Source organism: Takifugu flavidus, chromosome 5, assembly GCF_003711565.1.
Source record: "Takifugu flavidus isolate HTHZ2018 chromosome 5, ASM371156v2, whole genome shotgun sequence".
Taxonomy (NCBI): domain Eukaryota; kingdom Metazoa; phylum Chordata; class Actinopteri; order Tetraodontiformes; family Tetraodontidae; genus Takifugu; species Takifugu flavidus.
The window spans coordinates 6,854,735-6,872,048 of record NC_079524.1 but is presented as its reverse complement, the minus strand read 5'-3'; the positions used below and the strand labels follow the sequence as shown (position 1 = coordinate 6,872,048).

Genomic DNA, 17,314 nt, shown 5'->3' with positions numbered 1-17,314 from the left:
AACAGAGACCATTGAGGTTTCCTGGTTGCCACAATGAAGAATGCAACAAACAACAACAGGCATTGTGACAGCAGTCACACACCACGTCAGGACGCTCATCTGGTTGCCACAGAGTGAGGAACGCATTATTGCTTTTGTTTTTTATGTTCTTTACTAAATATGAAAACAAGGTAGTTAGTGCTTGTTGTTCAGTTCAGATAATAACCTGTCACACTGAGACACTTTAATTTTAACCTTATATTTAAGGCAAACGTGGTGATTCACATATTTCAAAGATATTTTCATATTTTGGTTTGATTTCATACTTTACCAGCGCTGTTGTGTGTTTATCTGTGGTTTCCCTCTACTGCTTGGCCCTCTAGTGGACAATGGTGGATATAGTCATAGTAAAAACCTTAGTCTCAGCATGGAAAATAAAATTAGAGTGCTGCTGGAAAGAAGCTGTGAAAACAAATTCTGACTGTGGATCTGACAGTAGCCGACTCTTATCTTATCTGCTGTGTTTGATCAGAGTATCTTATTCTGACAAATGGTTTGTTTCCACTGGACTGAGATTTCGCAGGCTTGCTCGGGTTTAAGACCGCTGTTGCTTTACCGTAATCATTTTGATGAATGGAGATGCACTTTAACCACACTTTTAAAGAAATATGCTATTTATATGAGTTACCTCAGAAATATGAAGGGGGGAGGAATTCAAAGGTTGTTGGTGTCGGTTCCTTTGTGTGTGCCTGTGTGCACGTGTGCGTGTGTTTGCATTGTCCTCACATAGGAAGTGACGATAGCACAATGTTGACGTCACAGGATGCGCTAACATTTAAGACTTATTCCATCACTTCCTGCCAGCTGAGCGCTAGCTGCGTCAACAGACCTGTCAGCCTCTGGGGGGGAGGGGGGGGAGACTCAGCGCTCTCAGCAGGGGGGCATCAGACAGACGGACAGACGGACAGGCAGGCAGGCATGTGGCCCACCAGCAGTCTCTGAGGAGTTTAGTCTGTGCTGGAATGGGGATGCCGCCAAAAACAACATCAAGAGGCAGCAGCAGCAGGGCTCCTTCCTCTCACATCAGAGCAGCGGATCTCTTTGAGCTGAGAGCAATTGTCCCGGGGCAGATGGGGGTCTTCGATTAGGCAGGCAGCGACACACAAACGCTCACAAGCAATATTTTGGACTCCCAAATCCCAGCTGTTTGAAACAAACATGCAAATTGGATATACATGTCCCATATTTGACTGTTTTTAATAATTTGGGTTTTACAGTACTCTTTAATGGCTGTCTTAATAGTAAATTTTACAGGGCTAGGAGACCTGAGAGAAAGGCATATGGAAAAGTTTTTCTCATGCATATAGATACACATTATTTAAGATAGAAATACATAGAACGGGGAATTCACAAAAATTAAAAGCATTCAAAATTTTAGTCATTTTCCATCAATATGGAAGAAATTTGGGGAGAAAATAGGTCAAAACAGAGTCTTAGAAGTTAATGGGTCAACCAGCCAACCCTGGAAAAACGTGTGTATTTATGGGGGGTTCAGATCCCTATGGAGAGAGAATGGGAGGGTAGGGAAGTCAGGGGAGTGGCCTGCTGGTATTATGTGTGGTGTTGGTGTTGGTGGTGTGTGTGGTTGTGTGTGTGCAGATGTGAGTGTGTGTGATGTGAGTGAGAGAGAAAAGCACCAGTCAGAGTAACGGACGTCCTGACTTCAAGAGGCTTACAGCTGAGAGAGAGGGGGGCAGTCGGTCAAGTGAAGCGAAGGTAAATGCCATTCAGATTTTTCTGTCCTTTGTCACAGATCAAAGTTTCTTTTTAAACTTTTGCATTTGTTGTTTTATCTACATTTTGGATCTCACATTTTATTCCACTGAACAGAGAGACTGGACTTTTATTTTACTCATCTCCCAGAAGGAATTGCTTTTTAGATTATTTTCTTTAGTCTTAATAATTATAGTAATTAGGGAATACTGACATTGACACTATGCTTGACCTGAACCTGGATCATTATTTTCCTCAGGAGTCAGCACAATAACTTGCCTCACCTCAAACACAGGTGAGTTGTTGGGTGAGCAACTGGTGTAGTTGTGATCTCATCACAAACAAGTAAGAGTCTTGGGTTAACTGTCTAAAAACTGTATTAAATAATACAGAAGATTTAAAGACTTTTGGGGGGGAAATGGTGTGGAAAGATGGCTTGGATGCATAAACTTGGAGTTAAATGGAAGGGAGGCTGAGGGCTCAGCAGAGTGCGTGTGTGAGTGTGATTGCTCCCCCCTTTCTGCTACTGTATTTCATTTATTGGAGGTAAGCCGAGCATGTGGTTCCTCCGTCTGCAGTCATGGAAAATGAGCCACCGGGTTTCTTCCCGGTTCCACGTGGAGACTTGGGAGACCCTGAAATGTTGAGACTTTGCAACTTCAGCACTGAATTTAAGCTTTATGGAAAACTGGAGGTTGTAAAGCAGGAGTGTCGATCAGTAGCTGATCTCATTGTTGGCTCAGTCTTTCCCTCATTGTTATTTTTTTGAAAGTTGAGGAATCAGAGGAATCCAGATGGCCCACGCCTTGCTGTGGTCACAGGAGAGGACAGTTGTTTTTTGTGTTTACTGGTTTGTGCTTTTGCAATTATGGTTCCAACACAAAATGGGCCTTTGAGGTCAGATGGGAAGAGTGGTCCGGGCGAAGCACTGGAGCAGGACAACATTACTCTCGGTTTCACTCTACCAGGTTTGAACTGCTTAGGCCAGATGGAAGCCGCTAATGACAGCACGGTGGCTGGCAGCAGGTCTGCAGCTCTGGCCTCCATCTCCAGTTCCACTTTATCTTCCCTTCTTTTTTTCCCTCCTTCTGCCTGACTGTCTGTGAGAAATATGTTCCCTGTGGTTTAGTGGGAGCTGTGAAATGATGGCTTTCTGTCTGGAAGAGGAGGGCGAGTGAACAGAGACTTGTCCTCTCTAATTGTGTTTATAGCTCAAACACAATTATCTCCCCCTGTGACTCTTTGATTGAGTGACTCCACTTAGAGAGTGCCCTTTGTGTGTGACCTCTCGCATTATTACACTGTAGTGTCTTCAGTCTAGTCTTATTGTTGCTGTGGACAGAGTGTCCACTTCACCAAGACACATAAAGCATTTCATATGTTTTATGTGACATCTTGTCACACCTATTTTTATTTTGGATTGTGGCTGGGCATATATCAGTGGAGAAAGTTTGACACTGGAGCCACATAAGGGCTACAAAACCATATTTTACTTGTGTTTGTTTAATCTTATCTTGACTACATTATGTGAAAAGATTAGGTTCAGTTCTTCCTGTTGGCGCCTGCGTCTCCTGGCTGATCTGATCAGCTCTGCAATCAGCCTGGAAGCAAGGGAATGTTTCTCAGTTCCCAGCTTTCCAGCTTGTGTTTGATCAGTTCTCTGGCTATTCATTGTGTTGATTTGTTTTTTTTCCTTATAAATTGTTATTTATCAAATCATGTAATCAGATTAAATATAGAATCAGCTATTAGTGCCAAAGATTTTTCCCTTACAGTTGGACTCAGAGTGTCATGTATTAAGGAAATATATGGTACTGAGTTGAAGAACGTGTGTTTGGGCTCTGAGGAGCCATTCTTTTAGTAAAGGTAGCCAAGCAAAGAACATAGTGCTGCCTTGCGCGACGGCAGTCTTTACTCCTGTGGCACACAAGGCGCTCCTCTTCCCCTCTCAAATGTATACAACAGAAGAGTAAACATATCTCTGCTTTTTCAGCTGTTAGGATGGTCCTCATGGCCAGAGCCTTTGACCTGACCTCTTGTAAACTCATTATAGCCTGATCTCGAGCAGATGATGGCTGAACGAATCTAGGTTTTTTCGAGTTAACTGATTAACTAAATGTAGTGACCTGTATTCTGTTTCTGTTGTTTTGTGCAGGAGACAGAGAAAGAGAGCAGGGAGCAGGATTTGCTCAGCCACCAGGCAAAACAAAGCAGGGAACTGCAGAGAAGAGGTGAGTTGCCAAGCCAGGAGGAGAAATGCTCTTAGAACCTGGAGCCAACACTGACCATCTCTCTGAAGCTGCATTCATTAGGCCTCTTTGCAATTTCCTCTTTGCTGCCTGTTAAAAAAAAGTCAGTTCAAGGAGGCATTCTCCTGAGGTGGCGATCAGGAGGTCATATTAGTCCAGACTCTTTAAGCTCCTTTATTGAAGTTTTTTAACTGTTGCTCAAAGCCAGAGGCTCAACAACTTTGTTTTTTTTAAAGTGTGAGGTAATTTTGTTAACCCCACCATTAATGAAGTAGCATGAATGCAAGCCTTCAGGGTCAATGAATGTGTTCGGTTCACTTGTGTATTTTAACCTTGCAGGCACAGGGCTGACGATAAATGGCTTATAAACTGTGAAAAGTACACGCTAGAGGTGTCATGAATGTTACAAATGATCCTATAGTGTGTGTCCAACCTCAGCAAAAACAGTTAATTAAACAGGCTTATCTTTGGCTATGTTTTTTTTCTTCATCTTAATCTCTGGTCAGCTGGCCTAAGCTTGGCTGTCATAACAATATCATTCTGTGTGGCCTGGAGCACCTTGGACATGCTTCCCAATGTGCTCCTCCTGGACCAGGACGTGGTGGTTGGTGGTTATGAGAAGAAACAGAATGGGGAAACTCGGCGACCACACCTCTACTAAATAAAGCAGATGGCAAAAAAGCAATAATGCTTATATATAACCCGTCTTGGCATAGAAACCATCTGGTGTTCTTATTTTGTCTCTGCCTTACAATTTAAGCCAGGGTAAAACCTGGGTCAACACATAAAGACCACCATAGAAAAGCAAAGGCGGAAATTTCCTTTTAAAGTGGACACCATTCAACAACGATGCAAAGCGTGGTGGCTGGGAAACGACAGAGTAGCCGGGCTGGGCCATTGTTTTTGTTTTTTTTAAGTAATGCACAGTAGCGACAGTAAAAGTGGCTGGAAATACGAGACCAAGTAAGACGGTCACTGGTGGGTTATTTTTGCTGTGAGTGCGGCAGAATCGTGCCTATACATTTCAAACAATGAAAAACACTTAAAGTACAGTTACCACAATGACCATTTGTCCAGCTGTACTACGTTCTAATCTGAGCTGTAACTGGAGGGGCTGTGTTTTTGGAAATTGAATGTTTGCAGAGACTCTAAGGAATGTGTGTCTCATGTCCTGAAAAAGAGAAAAACTTGCATACGTTGGAGTCTAGACCGTAACTCCGGTTCACACTCAACCTTTTGAAACACAAGGAGAAATTCCAGGATACCAGGACACGAGTCATGCGAAACTATCAGCTCATTCACACCAGAACTGCAACTGTAACAGCTGGAATATGGAGGCATGTTTGAAAGTCTGCTGATGTGTCATGAGATAATCCTAAGGATGGAACCAAGGAAAACTACCTTCAACATCTTTAAAGGCTTTTCTTCTTTATTAGCTTTTATTGCATTTGGGTGCATAAACATGTTACATTACAAGCTAGATCAAATATTGTAATCATCTGTAGTAAGTGTGTTCTATAGGGAACTTCCTCTGAAAACCTGTCCCCTGTCTCTATCACCAAAGTGTGAGAGCCTATCTTGACCTGTTGAGGGCAAAGACAAACACATCTTTGTCAGATCATCTCTTCCCTGGGAAAGAAGGATGGTCGGCTTTTGTTTATGGGGTAGATATTGATTGATTGATGTGGACACATGAGAGCAAAAATACAAACTGTTGTTACAGGGAAAGTGGGGGATTTTCCCAGAAATCTGTTCACAATGGGCATGGCAGCTGCCCATTTTCTATAGTGCGAGGGTTTATAGAAGGGCTGATGGACTTTGGCTGTTACTTTAGCCACAGTTGAGCGGTAATTGAGTTCGGCTTGATTGCATCATTAGATAGACGCTGCTGTCCATCGGACCATTTTAGACAAACACATGGCAGCCAGTTATTGTCCTAATTGTGTTTCTCAATCATGGTTTTTATTCAAGCCATATTACGTAATCACCTGGTTTGTTAGTAGATTAGTTATTGTACAGCATTTATAAAAAAATCTTTGAAGGAAGGAGTGAAAATCCAAATCAGCCTTGTTTAAATGTGGAAAAATTCTGTCAAAAGAGTCGCCTGTCAGACCCAGAATAACTTGTGACTTTGCTATTTAGTCTAATTTTGTCGGACTGCAAATCTGGATCTTGTGTTTCTTCATTCTTTATTCCATTGTGGGGGCCCATGGCCTTAGACATTCATAGTGGCCCTTGCTATAGTATCTCAGGGGCCAGATGTGGGCAGAAGGCCTTGTTTTGAATGTGTTTCTCTGAGACAAAAGGAAAAGAGGACAAATCCATCAACCCTCTTTTCAACCACATTTCCTTCTTTTAACTTTCGTACCACCAACCGTTCGGACCACTCTCTTTAATGTGCGCTCGCTTACGCAATCTCACACATCTTGCTCAGGAACTGAGGCCGGTCTGGAGGAAATGCCCACATCCCCTCATGTCTCCACGTGCCTGCTCTCTGATTGCAGGAGAGATTTTTTGGGCTGACTTCTCGTGGGGCGCCACTGAACTAAAGTATTCCATTTACATCATCTCGATCTAAACCCCCCACCATCCTCACTCATTCGGGAATGTGTCTCCATTTTAAAATAATGATGATAGACTGAGATTTAGCATCAGAAAACAATAACACGGCAGTTATAATAAAGAGAGACTTGTTTATTCTTGTTTTTTTTCTGTTGCAGGTTCCAACTCAAGCATGGTGTTGGTTCTTGATCACCTGGTGAAAGATGATGGGCCTGGATCTCTTCTGATCCATCCTCAGACAGAGGCCATAACTGCAGAGCCGGACCTCCTTTCTCACTGCCAAAAGTCTGAAGCTTCTGCTTCAGATCCAAGCATGAGCTCTGTGCTTTCCACGTCTAGTTTGGATTGTGTGGCTACGGAGAAAAGCCTTGGCTCAGCCTACCGAGCCCGACTAGACTCCGCTGCCTCAGACAAGAGTCAAAGTTCCTCACAGCGTAGTCGGGTCAACTCCGGGGCATCGGAGCAAAGTGTCGACTCCTACATAAGGGCAAGGTTGGGCTCAGATGTCTTAGGCTCCAATATTGCACCTGGATTTGATTCTGACACTTCAATTAATCTGATCGGTTTGTCCAGGAAACGAAGCGACTCAGGAGCATCCAGCCACAGTGGGAGTACGACTTCAGAAGAGAAGGGCCCAACACAGGAGGTGGAGGTAGCGCGAAGTGGTTCCACTTGCAGCTCGGATTCAGAAGCTGAGAGCAGAAGCATCCAGACACAGCCCAACGAGGATCAAGTCACGATTCAAGAGCAGCCCGCTGGTGCCGTTTTCTCTCTGAGACATCGTCCTAATGGCCTTCTCAATGGCGGCGCCAAAGAAAAAACTGATTTGCTTAAGCAAAAGGTGGCGTATACAACCTTTCTGTCATACTATTGGCTGTTATTTTTGCATCTGCAACATAAAGACAGGGAGCTCAGATGCCAAATTCAGTTATGATAAGATAGATTGTTATGTTATTTGTTCTAAGACTTTTTAATTATAGGGTTTATCAGAACTGCACCACTAGAGTGGGCTGTTGAGCCACGCAGCAACCTATGTTCCGTCATCTCCTTAGTATCTCTGACAAGGGGAGCACAGGCTACGTTCTTGGGTGAAACCAGGTCGCATCGGCATCCATAAACACATCCTACCGAGGTTCTCTGAGAACTTGTTACTTAGCTACACAAATAAACCCTGCACCTGATGGACTCTGCTTCACCTCAGCAGCGTGTCAGTTCTACCTGCTGCCAGAGAGGCAAAGACACACTGTAATGGGCCAGAGGTTCTGCGACTCTTCATCCTACAGAACAAGGAAGGCTTGGAGCTGCTGCTTCGGCACCAGCAGTTAACTGTTGAGCAACATTTCCTTCTCAGGGGCTCCGGTCGCCATGACGCCACCATGTCACTTTACTAAATGTGTTTATCCAAGGCTGGCCCCGGGCTTCTTTTATTGTTCAGTGCAATATATGCTCATGCTTGCTCTCCTGGAAATAATGTAAACACTCTGGGGCCCATTTTGACCTTCACGCCAAAAAAAGAACGGGGACCACTGCTTCACTCCAAACACAACAGTTACATAATGAAAACACAACCGGTTCATTCTGTATTTCGGATCACATTGGGGACTGTGTGTGTGTGTGTGTGTGTGTGTGTGCGTGTGTGTGGTGACCCTGCAGCCATCCATGTAGCGTCTGATCCCCTCATGAATGTGGTTTTCTGCCTTGTTAGACACAGAGCTGGTAAAACACTCCTGTTTCTATGTTGATGTACTTGTCATGTTTCTTTTCTCCTTCATTTTAGCTCCCAGCTAACGGCGATCTGCCTGCTTCTAATGGCAAAGCAAAGGATTCTGGTAAGAAAATTCTGACCTAATATCCCAACAGATATTTTTTATAGGACTTGTTAAACAGAGAATTGATTAGAGAATTTAAGTTTCTTTAGTATTTGGACAAAATTGTCTGTCAGTGTCATGTTGTTAAAAATGTAGGAACTGTGAGACAGTGAAGCGTCGGAGATGGATGCATCCTGTAAAATAAAGGGGATGGAGAGATCTGGAGAGGGAGGGAAAATGAGAAATGGAAGTTTGTCTTGGAGAAGATGAAAGGAAGAGATTAAATGTTCTAAATTTAAAGAGTGGAAGAGATCTAAGCTTGGTGTCTTTCCCTCTTTGATTTAAAATTCACATTTAGGTTGTGACTCTACAGCAGAGAAGAAAAACGGTGTTCTGGAACAATTCAACCGCACCAACTCTGTTCGAGATCGAATGCGCAAGTTCACAGAAGCCACACAGAGTCCAAATGTCCCAGCTTTGAAGAAGGCTCCTCTGAAGAATGGTACCGTATCCAGCAAAGGAGGCCAGGCCAATCTGTCAAGAGCTACTGAGCTGTTTACACCAAAAACAGCATCCTGGAGCACATCTGGTGACAGACCGACAAAACCACATATGGATTCCACGTCTCACACCTCCGCCACATCCCAGAATCACACTACACCTCAGCCAAGAGGTGTGGCTAACAAACCTCTGTCTTCTGCTGGCCAATGGCACAACTCCGTGGGTGGGACAAGGCATCCAGCTGAAAAAGATGCTCACGCCTCCAGTCAGTCAAAGGAAGACGAGGCCCCAGGGAGAGCAGCTGGACAACAGGTCACCCAGGGAGAGGCAACAGACCAAGACATGAAGACTTTCCTTACAGTCGAGATCAAGGATGGGCGAGCTGGAGCCTCCTCTACACCTTCTACTAGAGGCAATATTGTCCCCATCACCAACATGACGCCGCGCATCACCACTAATGCTCTGGGACAAAGAGCAGGTAAGATCACTCAACATATTACGCAGTCATCGCTTGAAAACAGCCTTTAGTTTTGTGTGCTTATGCACCCGATGCAGGGGAAATTTTGTTATATTAACCTATGACTCAATGTCAGGAGCTTTACCCCACTGGGTTAAATCTAAATATGGAAAATGTGGATCATTACTTATCTGATATCATCAACCTGGTGTCCTCTGGTGGAATCCCGGATTCTGTGGGAGGCGTATGAACACTGAGGAATCTGAAACAAGTGGGATGTGATAAAGAATTTGGACAGAAAGAAAAGCCCCTGCACAAGTGAATATGGAGCAGCATGGTTGCACTGAAGCTTGTTTGTTGTGGTGTGTGGTGATGGAGGGGCCAGGGTACGCAGCAGAATAGAGTATATTAGGACAATGTAGAAAGCAGCTGGTTGTCTCCGCACAATATGAATAAAGGTTCTGTGAAATGTCTAACTGAATCAGCTTGCAGTAAAAAAAACAAAAACAAATGGTGTTTTATTCAGTAAGTGATGTAAAGATTCTCTGTCAAATTATGGAAGCTAATTTTTCCTTCAAGAAAATCTGCTAGTTTTTAAATTAGTTGTAACTCTGTATAATGTCAAGTACATCAAAGCGGAGCAGTGAAAGCAGCACCGGCTGGGATTCAGTCATTGCATTAACTGAGAACATGAAGAGCGCGAGCCTTGGCTGCCTCCGAACTTCTGTTGTGAGCAGAGAAGCAGCTGCGGTTACAGTCTGTCCAAACAAGACATCGTGCGTTTCAAATTTTCTCACCAACTGGGACTTCCAACCCAAACAGTTTCTTTCAGACCAAAGTTGGACCTCTTGCAGTCCACAGCGTCCTAACCTATGGGGCGTTTTAAAGCTCCACTGGGCTCGTACACAATTTACATGCCTTTCAGCTCAGTTAAATTTAATAGTTTTGGGCTTCTTTTTGGGGAGTATGCGCATCCCTCTGTGACTTAGAGCACACACCTTTCTAATTTCTCTCAGACACCCAGAGTCTTGAATTGTGGTCCGCCGGTGTGATTTCTGTCCTGAGTTTTATGGCCAGAGGTGTGTGCGGTGAGATTGTGGGGTGTTTGACAGCATGTCTTTGGATAATGACTTGCAGGCAAATAAAAAGGCCTGTTTATTTTAGAGGTGGTGACATTTACGTTTCCCTGTACGCTTATGTACCGGACTGCTGCCAACAAGATCATGCACAAATGGTCACATTATTTTGGCATTATTGTTGTCATTCACTCCGTAAAAGTGACATTATGATAATATGACATCAGACTAGCTAGATTAGAATAATACTAATAAAACAAATCCTGTATTTTTTCCAGAGTTGACCCTTGGCCTCAGAGCAACGCCATTCAAAACCACATCATCCAGTCTGTCCTCCGGTTCCTCCATCAAGGTACAATCAGCCTTTGCAAATGAACAATCATAGATGTGATTCAAATCAGCTCCTCATTTCAATCCCACCGCGCTTTTGCTGCATCCATCGCTGCAATCACCTATAAAGGCTTTAAAAGTGAGTGAGCCGGGACAGCCAGAGTGTACGAGAAGGAGGGTGAGAAGGGAAGAACAATGTTTATCAAACACAGAGTGGGTAGATGGTCACATCTGTCCTTGTAGGGTATGTGAAGGAGAGAGAGAGAGACAGCGAGAGGGAGGTGCTCAGGCCATACCCCCTGAGATTTATCTAGGAAATGTTTCCTAAATTACACCTGTCTGTCTCCATACACATTATTTATTTCTCAGCTCTATGAAAATACATGTTGACATGAGGTTTTCTTTGACCCCAAGAACCCACAGAGGCAACTCTCACTGCTATATTTAGGCATTTTTAATAAGTATAACGTGGTCGCTAAGTGTGTCAACCCAAAGGGGGAGTTCATAACACTCCTCACCCGTCTTACCTCTGAAGAGCTGAACTCCCAATTGCTTCATTTTATATCTGACATGCTCCACCATGAAAGGAAATATCTTCATGAGGATGGGATTCAGAGCGTGAGGTGAAGGGATGTTCTGTTTACTTTTTAATGGATGCGTGCTTGTATGCTTTAGTCTGCTCATGGAATCGGGGAGTTTCTTATTTGGAACTCGGAGGAAGATCCGCACGGCTGTGGGTTTGATACAACCCTTGAATTACCTTTTCGCCATTAGTCAGACCTCTGTGTATCAGATATAGACATTTAATGTACAATAGAGATGTGAATGTTCCAATTTTCAGGTTTTATATACAAACACCCACTGACCACATTTCTCTTTAAATTAATTTGAATCACATTTCAGTGCTGCATGAGATAGTAACCACCCTGTACATTTTAGCATAGAGTAGATGTAATTATGTATCTTATGCAAATGAATCTTAATATCAAGGCAACAGTGCGCAACCTGAGCTGTTATGATCTCTTCCTGTTTGGTGTTGTTTACTGTTTTCTTTAGAGCATTAATATCCCTTCCTGGGGTCCTTCGTCTGTTTGGGTGGCCTGGCACTTTCTTTGGTGGTCTATTTTCAGCTCTTAAAACTTCCACAGTTTCCTTAAGAGGTATGCTTTTAGTTCCAGTAAAACATGTTGGTGCTGATAGCATCAGTTTTGCAAAGTGGACTACCTATAAATACCAGCGGTTCTGAGAGACTACTGGGTAAAGAAGACAACAGCAACCTCTAAATGCTGTTAGCTTTACAGAGAGAAGTCATTGTTACAACTGCAGGGGCAATAGCTGGTCGATGCCTAGGTGAGATTGAAGGCCGATTATCCCAGAGATCACAGCTGCTCCCGTCTTTCCTTGCTGACCTCTGAGCTCGGCCTTGAGCGCAGATATAAATAATGCCTCCGTTCTGTAACTGCGGAGATGACAGCTCAGTCAGTCGCTTTTCTGTGGTCAGAGATTTCCACTGCCAACCCCTGTGTCACGCTGGTAAAGTGCCCACAGCCATTGACATAGTTTTTCCTGCGGATGGATACAGACCTCATTGTTAACATAGTGCTGATCCACAACACATGCTGGCTCCCCAACCAACCCTCTGGGTGTCAAAGATTTCACACAGGTCCGCAGCACATGGTGCCAGCTGGTTGGAAAAGATACCAAGGAATGCACCCTGCTGCACATAGTTCAGAAAAAATCTGAAATTTGGATTGCAATTCTCCATCCTTTCTTAAATGACCCTTAACTTTCCCCCTCACTTCCTGTTACTGTGGGTAAAGTGCTCCAGCCATGTCGCACGCGGTAAGACGAGATCCGTGTCCTCGCTGGCTTTAACGCATGATTCCTCTGCGAAACCGACGCGCTTACCTGGAAATAAATGAAGCATCTGAGAATCTTACACCCGGTGTAAATTAAATTCTGAAATCGTAACAGCAGGGCAAGTGAACAGACCTTTTGTCAGTACTCGCAGAATTTTACATTTATCAAAAATTTAACTAAGAGCTTTTTGCTTCTTTAGTAAATCTAGAACTACATGTACCCTGTCATCTTTTAAACTATTTATCCATCATGATCCGATCATTAATCACACAAACCCTCCTGGTCATACCTTGGATGGTTTTTGGCAGAAGGCAGTTTGAATAGGGCAGTAATGTATTATGCCTCTTAGAGCCACATGTAAACCTTTGCTGTCTGCCAGCCCAAGTGTGAAGGACAGGGCTCTAAATAAAAGGAAATCTGTCAGAGGGAGGGGGAAGTTTTCTAAATTGTTGTGGTAACCACTCCCTTGCTGGCCTCTGCCGGTGCCCCAGAGCTGACCAGCTCAGTGGAATGAAAAGGAGATAAATAGATCCGCGGCACCTGGAAATAAGGGGTGGAGCAATCACTGTCTTGGAAACAGAATTCCCTGAACGCTCATTGGCTGTTTGGGGTTTGATTACTTAAGAGGGGAGATTTGCTAAGAGTATAAAGCACCCGCAGTGTTTTGTCTGTGCAGACAGAGGGACAGAAAGAGCCACAACTGTTAGACTTTGCGTATCCCTTTGGCCATGCCTGGAGTGAACCTGGACTTCCTGCCAGCCACAGAGGCTGCTGACGCTCTGGGCAGCCCAGACAGTGCCTGTGCTGAGTCTGGTCTGGAGGAGATGATTGGTGATTTACTCACTCAAGATGAGGCAGAGGATGAAGAGGAGCCTTTATGCAAGAGGAAGTTTGAATTGATGCTACAGTGTGCAGTGAGTGAGATTCATGGTGATCTGCAGGCCTTTGGGAAGCAGGTAGATTCCCGTTTGCTGGAGACAGCGACTCAGGTGGCTCCTCTGGCTGAAGCTTTTGCCAAGCTTCAGGAGGAGAACGCAAGGCTCAGGATTCAGCAAGAAACCCTTGTGAGACAAGTGGAGACACTTTGCCAAGTCATGGGGTTAACCAATCCCTCATTTAGTTCCCTGGCCGGCGAGGAAAGCTCACCAAGTCAATGTGAAACTATAATTGTTTCCAATGATTTTCCAAATCTACCCGCTAATATTTCACCCTGCACCTCACAGAGTGCTGCCTTGGAAGAAACACATGATAATTCATCCTGCAGCCAGCAAGATTCCCCAGCCAGTTCACCGCAGGACCCTCCAGCGCGTACTCTTGTAGAGATTCCATCAAGTTCACATCAGGAGTCTATATCCCACTCCCAGGAGTCAGACTCTGTGTCTGCCGAGACAAACGAACTGGAGAATCCAGCACCTTCACCTGTCCCTCACCCACCTACCTTTGCATCCCTGCGCTCTCTCTCTGCTCCCTCACTGATGGCAAGCTCTTCTTGTAAAGACGGCACGGTAGTGTTCTCTGCTACTGTTAGTTTTACCTGCAGACATTAAGATCCAGTTTGCATCCTCCAATAGCAATATTAGTTGATTATATCTTCCTGGCTAACTTTTGGTATGTGCCTGCTTTGTTAAATGACCTTCAGGTGAGGGAACGCTTTTACGTCCCTCAGTGCAAAGATATGCACTATAGACTGATTGGAGACTAGGGTGAATCACTACCTGATGATGTCCTCTGTGATGGGCTGTAACTCCTAAAATACAGAGGGGGCGGTTGTGGTGCATCTTCGCTCTGAAATGTTGGCGGTGCTAATTCGTTTCCATTCAAAGCAAATCCCACGTGTTTAGAGCGAGTAATTTTCAGCTATTCCAAAGGGAGCCGTACTTTTGAAATATATTTGCATGAAAAAAGAAACCTTAGAAACAATAGATAATCTGTCAATTCGACATTTGAGTTTAAATAATGGAATTATGCAGATTAGAGGCGCACAAATCTGAACAGAAACAAATGTGTATCCTCCTCTTCTGGATAGAGAAAATATTTGAAATAATGTCTCCTTTTGTGGCTTGTTTTATACAGTACAAAGTGGTAATATTACGTGATCCTAGACAAAATTGTATTTTGGCGAAGGATGGAGCGGACATGCAGCGAAGCCGCTCCGGACCACATTCACATCCAGTATATTATCGGCATAACACCCTGACTGATACACGCTCATGTTTTATAACTCCTAGTAACTGCTAGTATAGCATATTTAGCCTAGTTATCACGTTAGGCTATTGAGTATCCTGCTGACATTTTAAAGGATAATGAGCATTTGTGTCATGATCTTCTATTATCTGGCAGTCAAAGGTTCATGTTGCCATTTAATCCTGCAAAAACAGCTGGATCTGCCAGTCAATACCTCACCATGTCTTCATAGATTACCATTGCAGTATAAATATGATTTATGTTTTATTTACATAAGAATTCCCACATCCATTTATGCTGTGCCCTATTTTTAAGCCTACTTGAAGAATTAATCCTATACCCATCAGAGGAAAATCTAAACAAAAGAACATTCTCACCACACATGCATTACCCCCTCAGTGCCTGACTGAGAGCCCTTGTTTGGCCTGTGTCGGGTCCCAAAACATTCCTTGTCGGTCAAGTGCCTCTCAGTCCAATTTGTTCCATGTCCAGAAAGTTCTTTAAACCAGTGACCACCCATAATCTCCCAGCACTGTGGTCATGCTGGGTACCAGCCCTACCCAGTGAGACCTGTCCTGGTGGGAGCCTAGGGAGAGGAGTACTGGCCAGTAGTGGATAGAATCAGAGCCAAATGTTGGAGCTAAAATTGGACTCAGGCTCAGTGAAACAAAAGCATGAAGTGCACATGCAGAGCCTCTAGTGTCGGCACCATCTTTACATCATCAACTCTTCAGGCAGCTCCTTCACTCTTTTGTTCTGCTCACAACTCAGAGATCCGGAGATGGATTGAATGTTTTTCCTTGAAGTTTATATCAGCTAATGCATGTGTCTGACTCTTTAAGCCAGAGCGATGGAACATACCCATCACATAAACACTTATTTCACATCATTTCAATATGGTTTAGACAGTGCGCCTCAGTCACACTCCATGAACAGAAACTTGGCAGCAGCAAACACACGTGCTTACTGTCACCCTCTGAGAGGACAGGAGGGAATGGAAGAAACGAGATATGATGAGTGGGCCGTAAAAAGGGATTATTTGAGAGCCTATGACTCTCATTATGTTCGCAGCGTGAGGAACAATGCGCTTTTGTTCACATCTCCAAAGGCCAGTTGATGCATTAGTTTGTGTTTCTGCTCCCAGATGGAGACGGAACCCGTCGTGGCGTCTGAGCCGGTATTTTCAGTGGCACCCTCTGTCCAGGTGCCGCGTCACGTCCCCGCTATTCCCAATGGCTCCAACACCCAGACAAAACCTGATGAGCACCCTGGAAAAATGACAATGGAACAGCTGGCTGCAATAGAGGATGAGGAGCTCCTTGACAAAATGGTACTTTGCACCCAAGATTTAAAAGCACCACTCCATGATACTAAAGGTTTAGAAAGTTAGTGTATTAGCAGTAAATCTTGACAGTTATTTATATTTATATTCATCCCAGCTCATGTTAGGAGTGCATGCATAAATAAAGCAGTGCCACTTTGGGTTTTTGCGAGCTATGACCTCTTTGTTTGCATTCGTGACTTTTCTTTTTTTCTTTTCGCGACACAGCTTGATGAGTCAAAAGACTTTGAAGAGAGGAAGATGATCCGTGCAGCAATGAGAGACCTACGCAAGAGGAAGAGAGGTAACAGCAAAGGCTCTCCTTTTACTTGGACCACATGAAACAGATGTGCATTTTGTGTTTTTGTGACGTTGCGGTATTTTTTTCCTCTGTGATCTTTTTCCTACTCATTCTTTAAATCATGTGCAAATGTGCGGTTTCCACATTTTTTCCCGTCTGTTTTGCTCTCAGAGGCCAGGCTGGGATGTACTCAAGAGGAAATAGGTAGGGGGAGGTTGGCATACAGAGTGCATTAACAGCTGATGTTCTCTTTTTTCACGCACCAGCCTGTTGTTACTGAATCACTGCAGATGGATTATGAGAGTTTTGCAAATGTGCATGTGTGTGTGTTTTGTGTGAAGACTTTGACAAGTCACTGCACATTCTACCATGTTTAGCACGTTAAGTTTTGCAGTGTTTTAACATTTTGTGGAGTTTTCTTACTGCCTTCATTGAGGATGATATATTTTCAAGGCCATTTGTTTCATTTTTTTATGTTCTGAAATGTTTCCTATAAATACCTTAAACTGACAATTTATTAATCCTTTCAGCTTTTGCTTCAATTGTACGTCACATTCCGATACAATATATAAGTAATTGCTGTATAAGTAATATATGTAGGCACTGAAAGGATACTTTTTTAGGGAAGATATTGCACTGAAAGTGATGAGAACTAGCAAAATTAAAGAAAATGCACCGCATCTACTGTATAAACACAGTCTGATTAAAATGGAGGTAGTGGTGCAGATGGTGACATAGAATTCTGAATGTAATTAAAAACAGGGGTTGATAGCCGTCTGTTGACTCTCTTTATTTGTACAGTTCGTATTATTTGACAGTTATAGCTTTAGCTCCATAATCCTCCACCTTTACCCTACTGCGGCAGTCAGATGAGGTGCTGGCAGTGTGTTTTAGGACATCTTGTCCTCTAGTT

General features: G+C 43.7%; 1 protein-coding gene across 8 annotated transcripts in view; it reads left to right on the top strand.

Annotated features, from left to right (window-relative positions):
* smtnb (smoothelin b) overlaps positions 1–17,314 on the top strand; it is a 34,909-nt gene that overhangs the window by 12,597 nt on the left and 4,998 nt on the right. For 3 of the 8 annotated variants that reach the window (XR_008950519.1, XM_057032501.1, XM_057032502.1), the window contains exons 6-13: positions 3,908–3,983; positions 6,722–7,404; positions 8,341–8,392; positions 8,745–9,350; positions 10,684–10,757; positions 15,924–16,109; positions 16,329–16,404; positions 16,573–16,605. Coding sequence is in view for 7 of the 8 variants with exons in the window: in XM_057032501.1 (XP_056888481.1) it covers positions 3,908–3,983; positions 6,722–7,404; positions 8,341–8,392; positions 8,745–9,350; positions 10,684–10,757; positions 15,924–16,109; positions 16,329–16,404; positions 16,573–16,605 (1,786 nt within the window). In the remaining variant the exon portion in view is untranslated. Of the gene's footprint in view, positions 1–1,613; positions 1,756–1,783; positions 2,048–3,907; positions 3,984–6,721; positions 7,405–8,340; positions 8,393–8,729; positions 9,351–10,683; positions 10,758–15,923; positions 16,110–16,328; positions 16,405–16,572; positions 16,606–17,314 lie in introns of those variants that run through there. The other 5 variants (XM_057032506.1, XM_057032505.1, XM_057032504.1 and 2 more) reach the window with 5 other exon arrangements.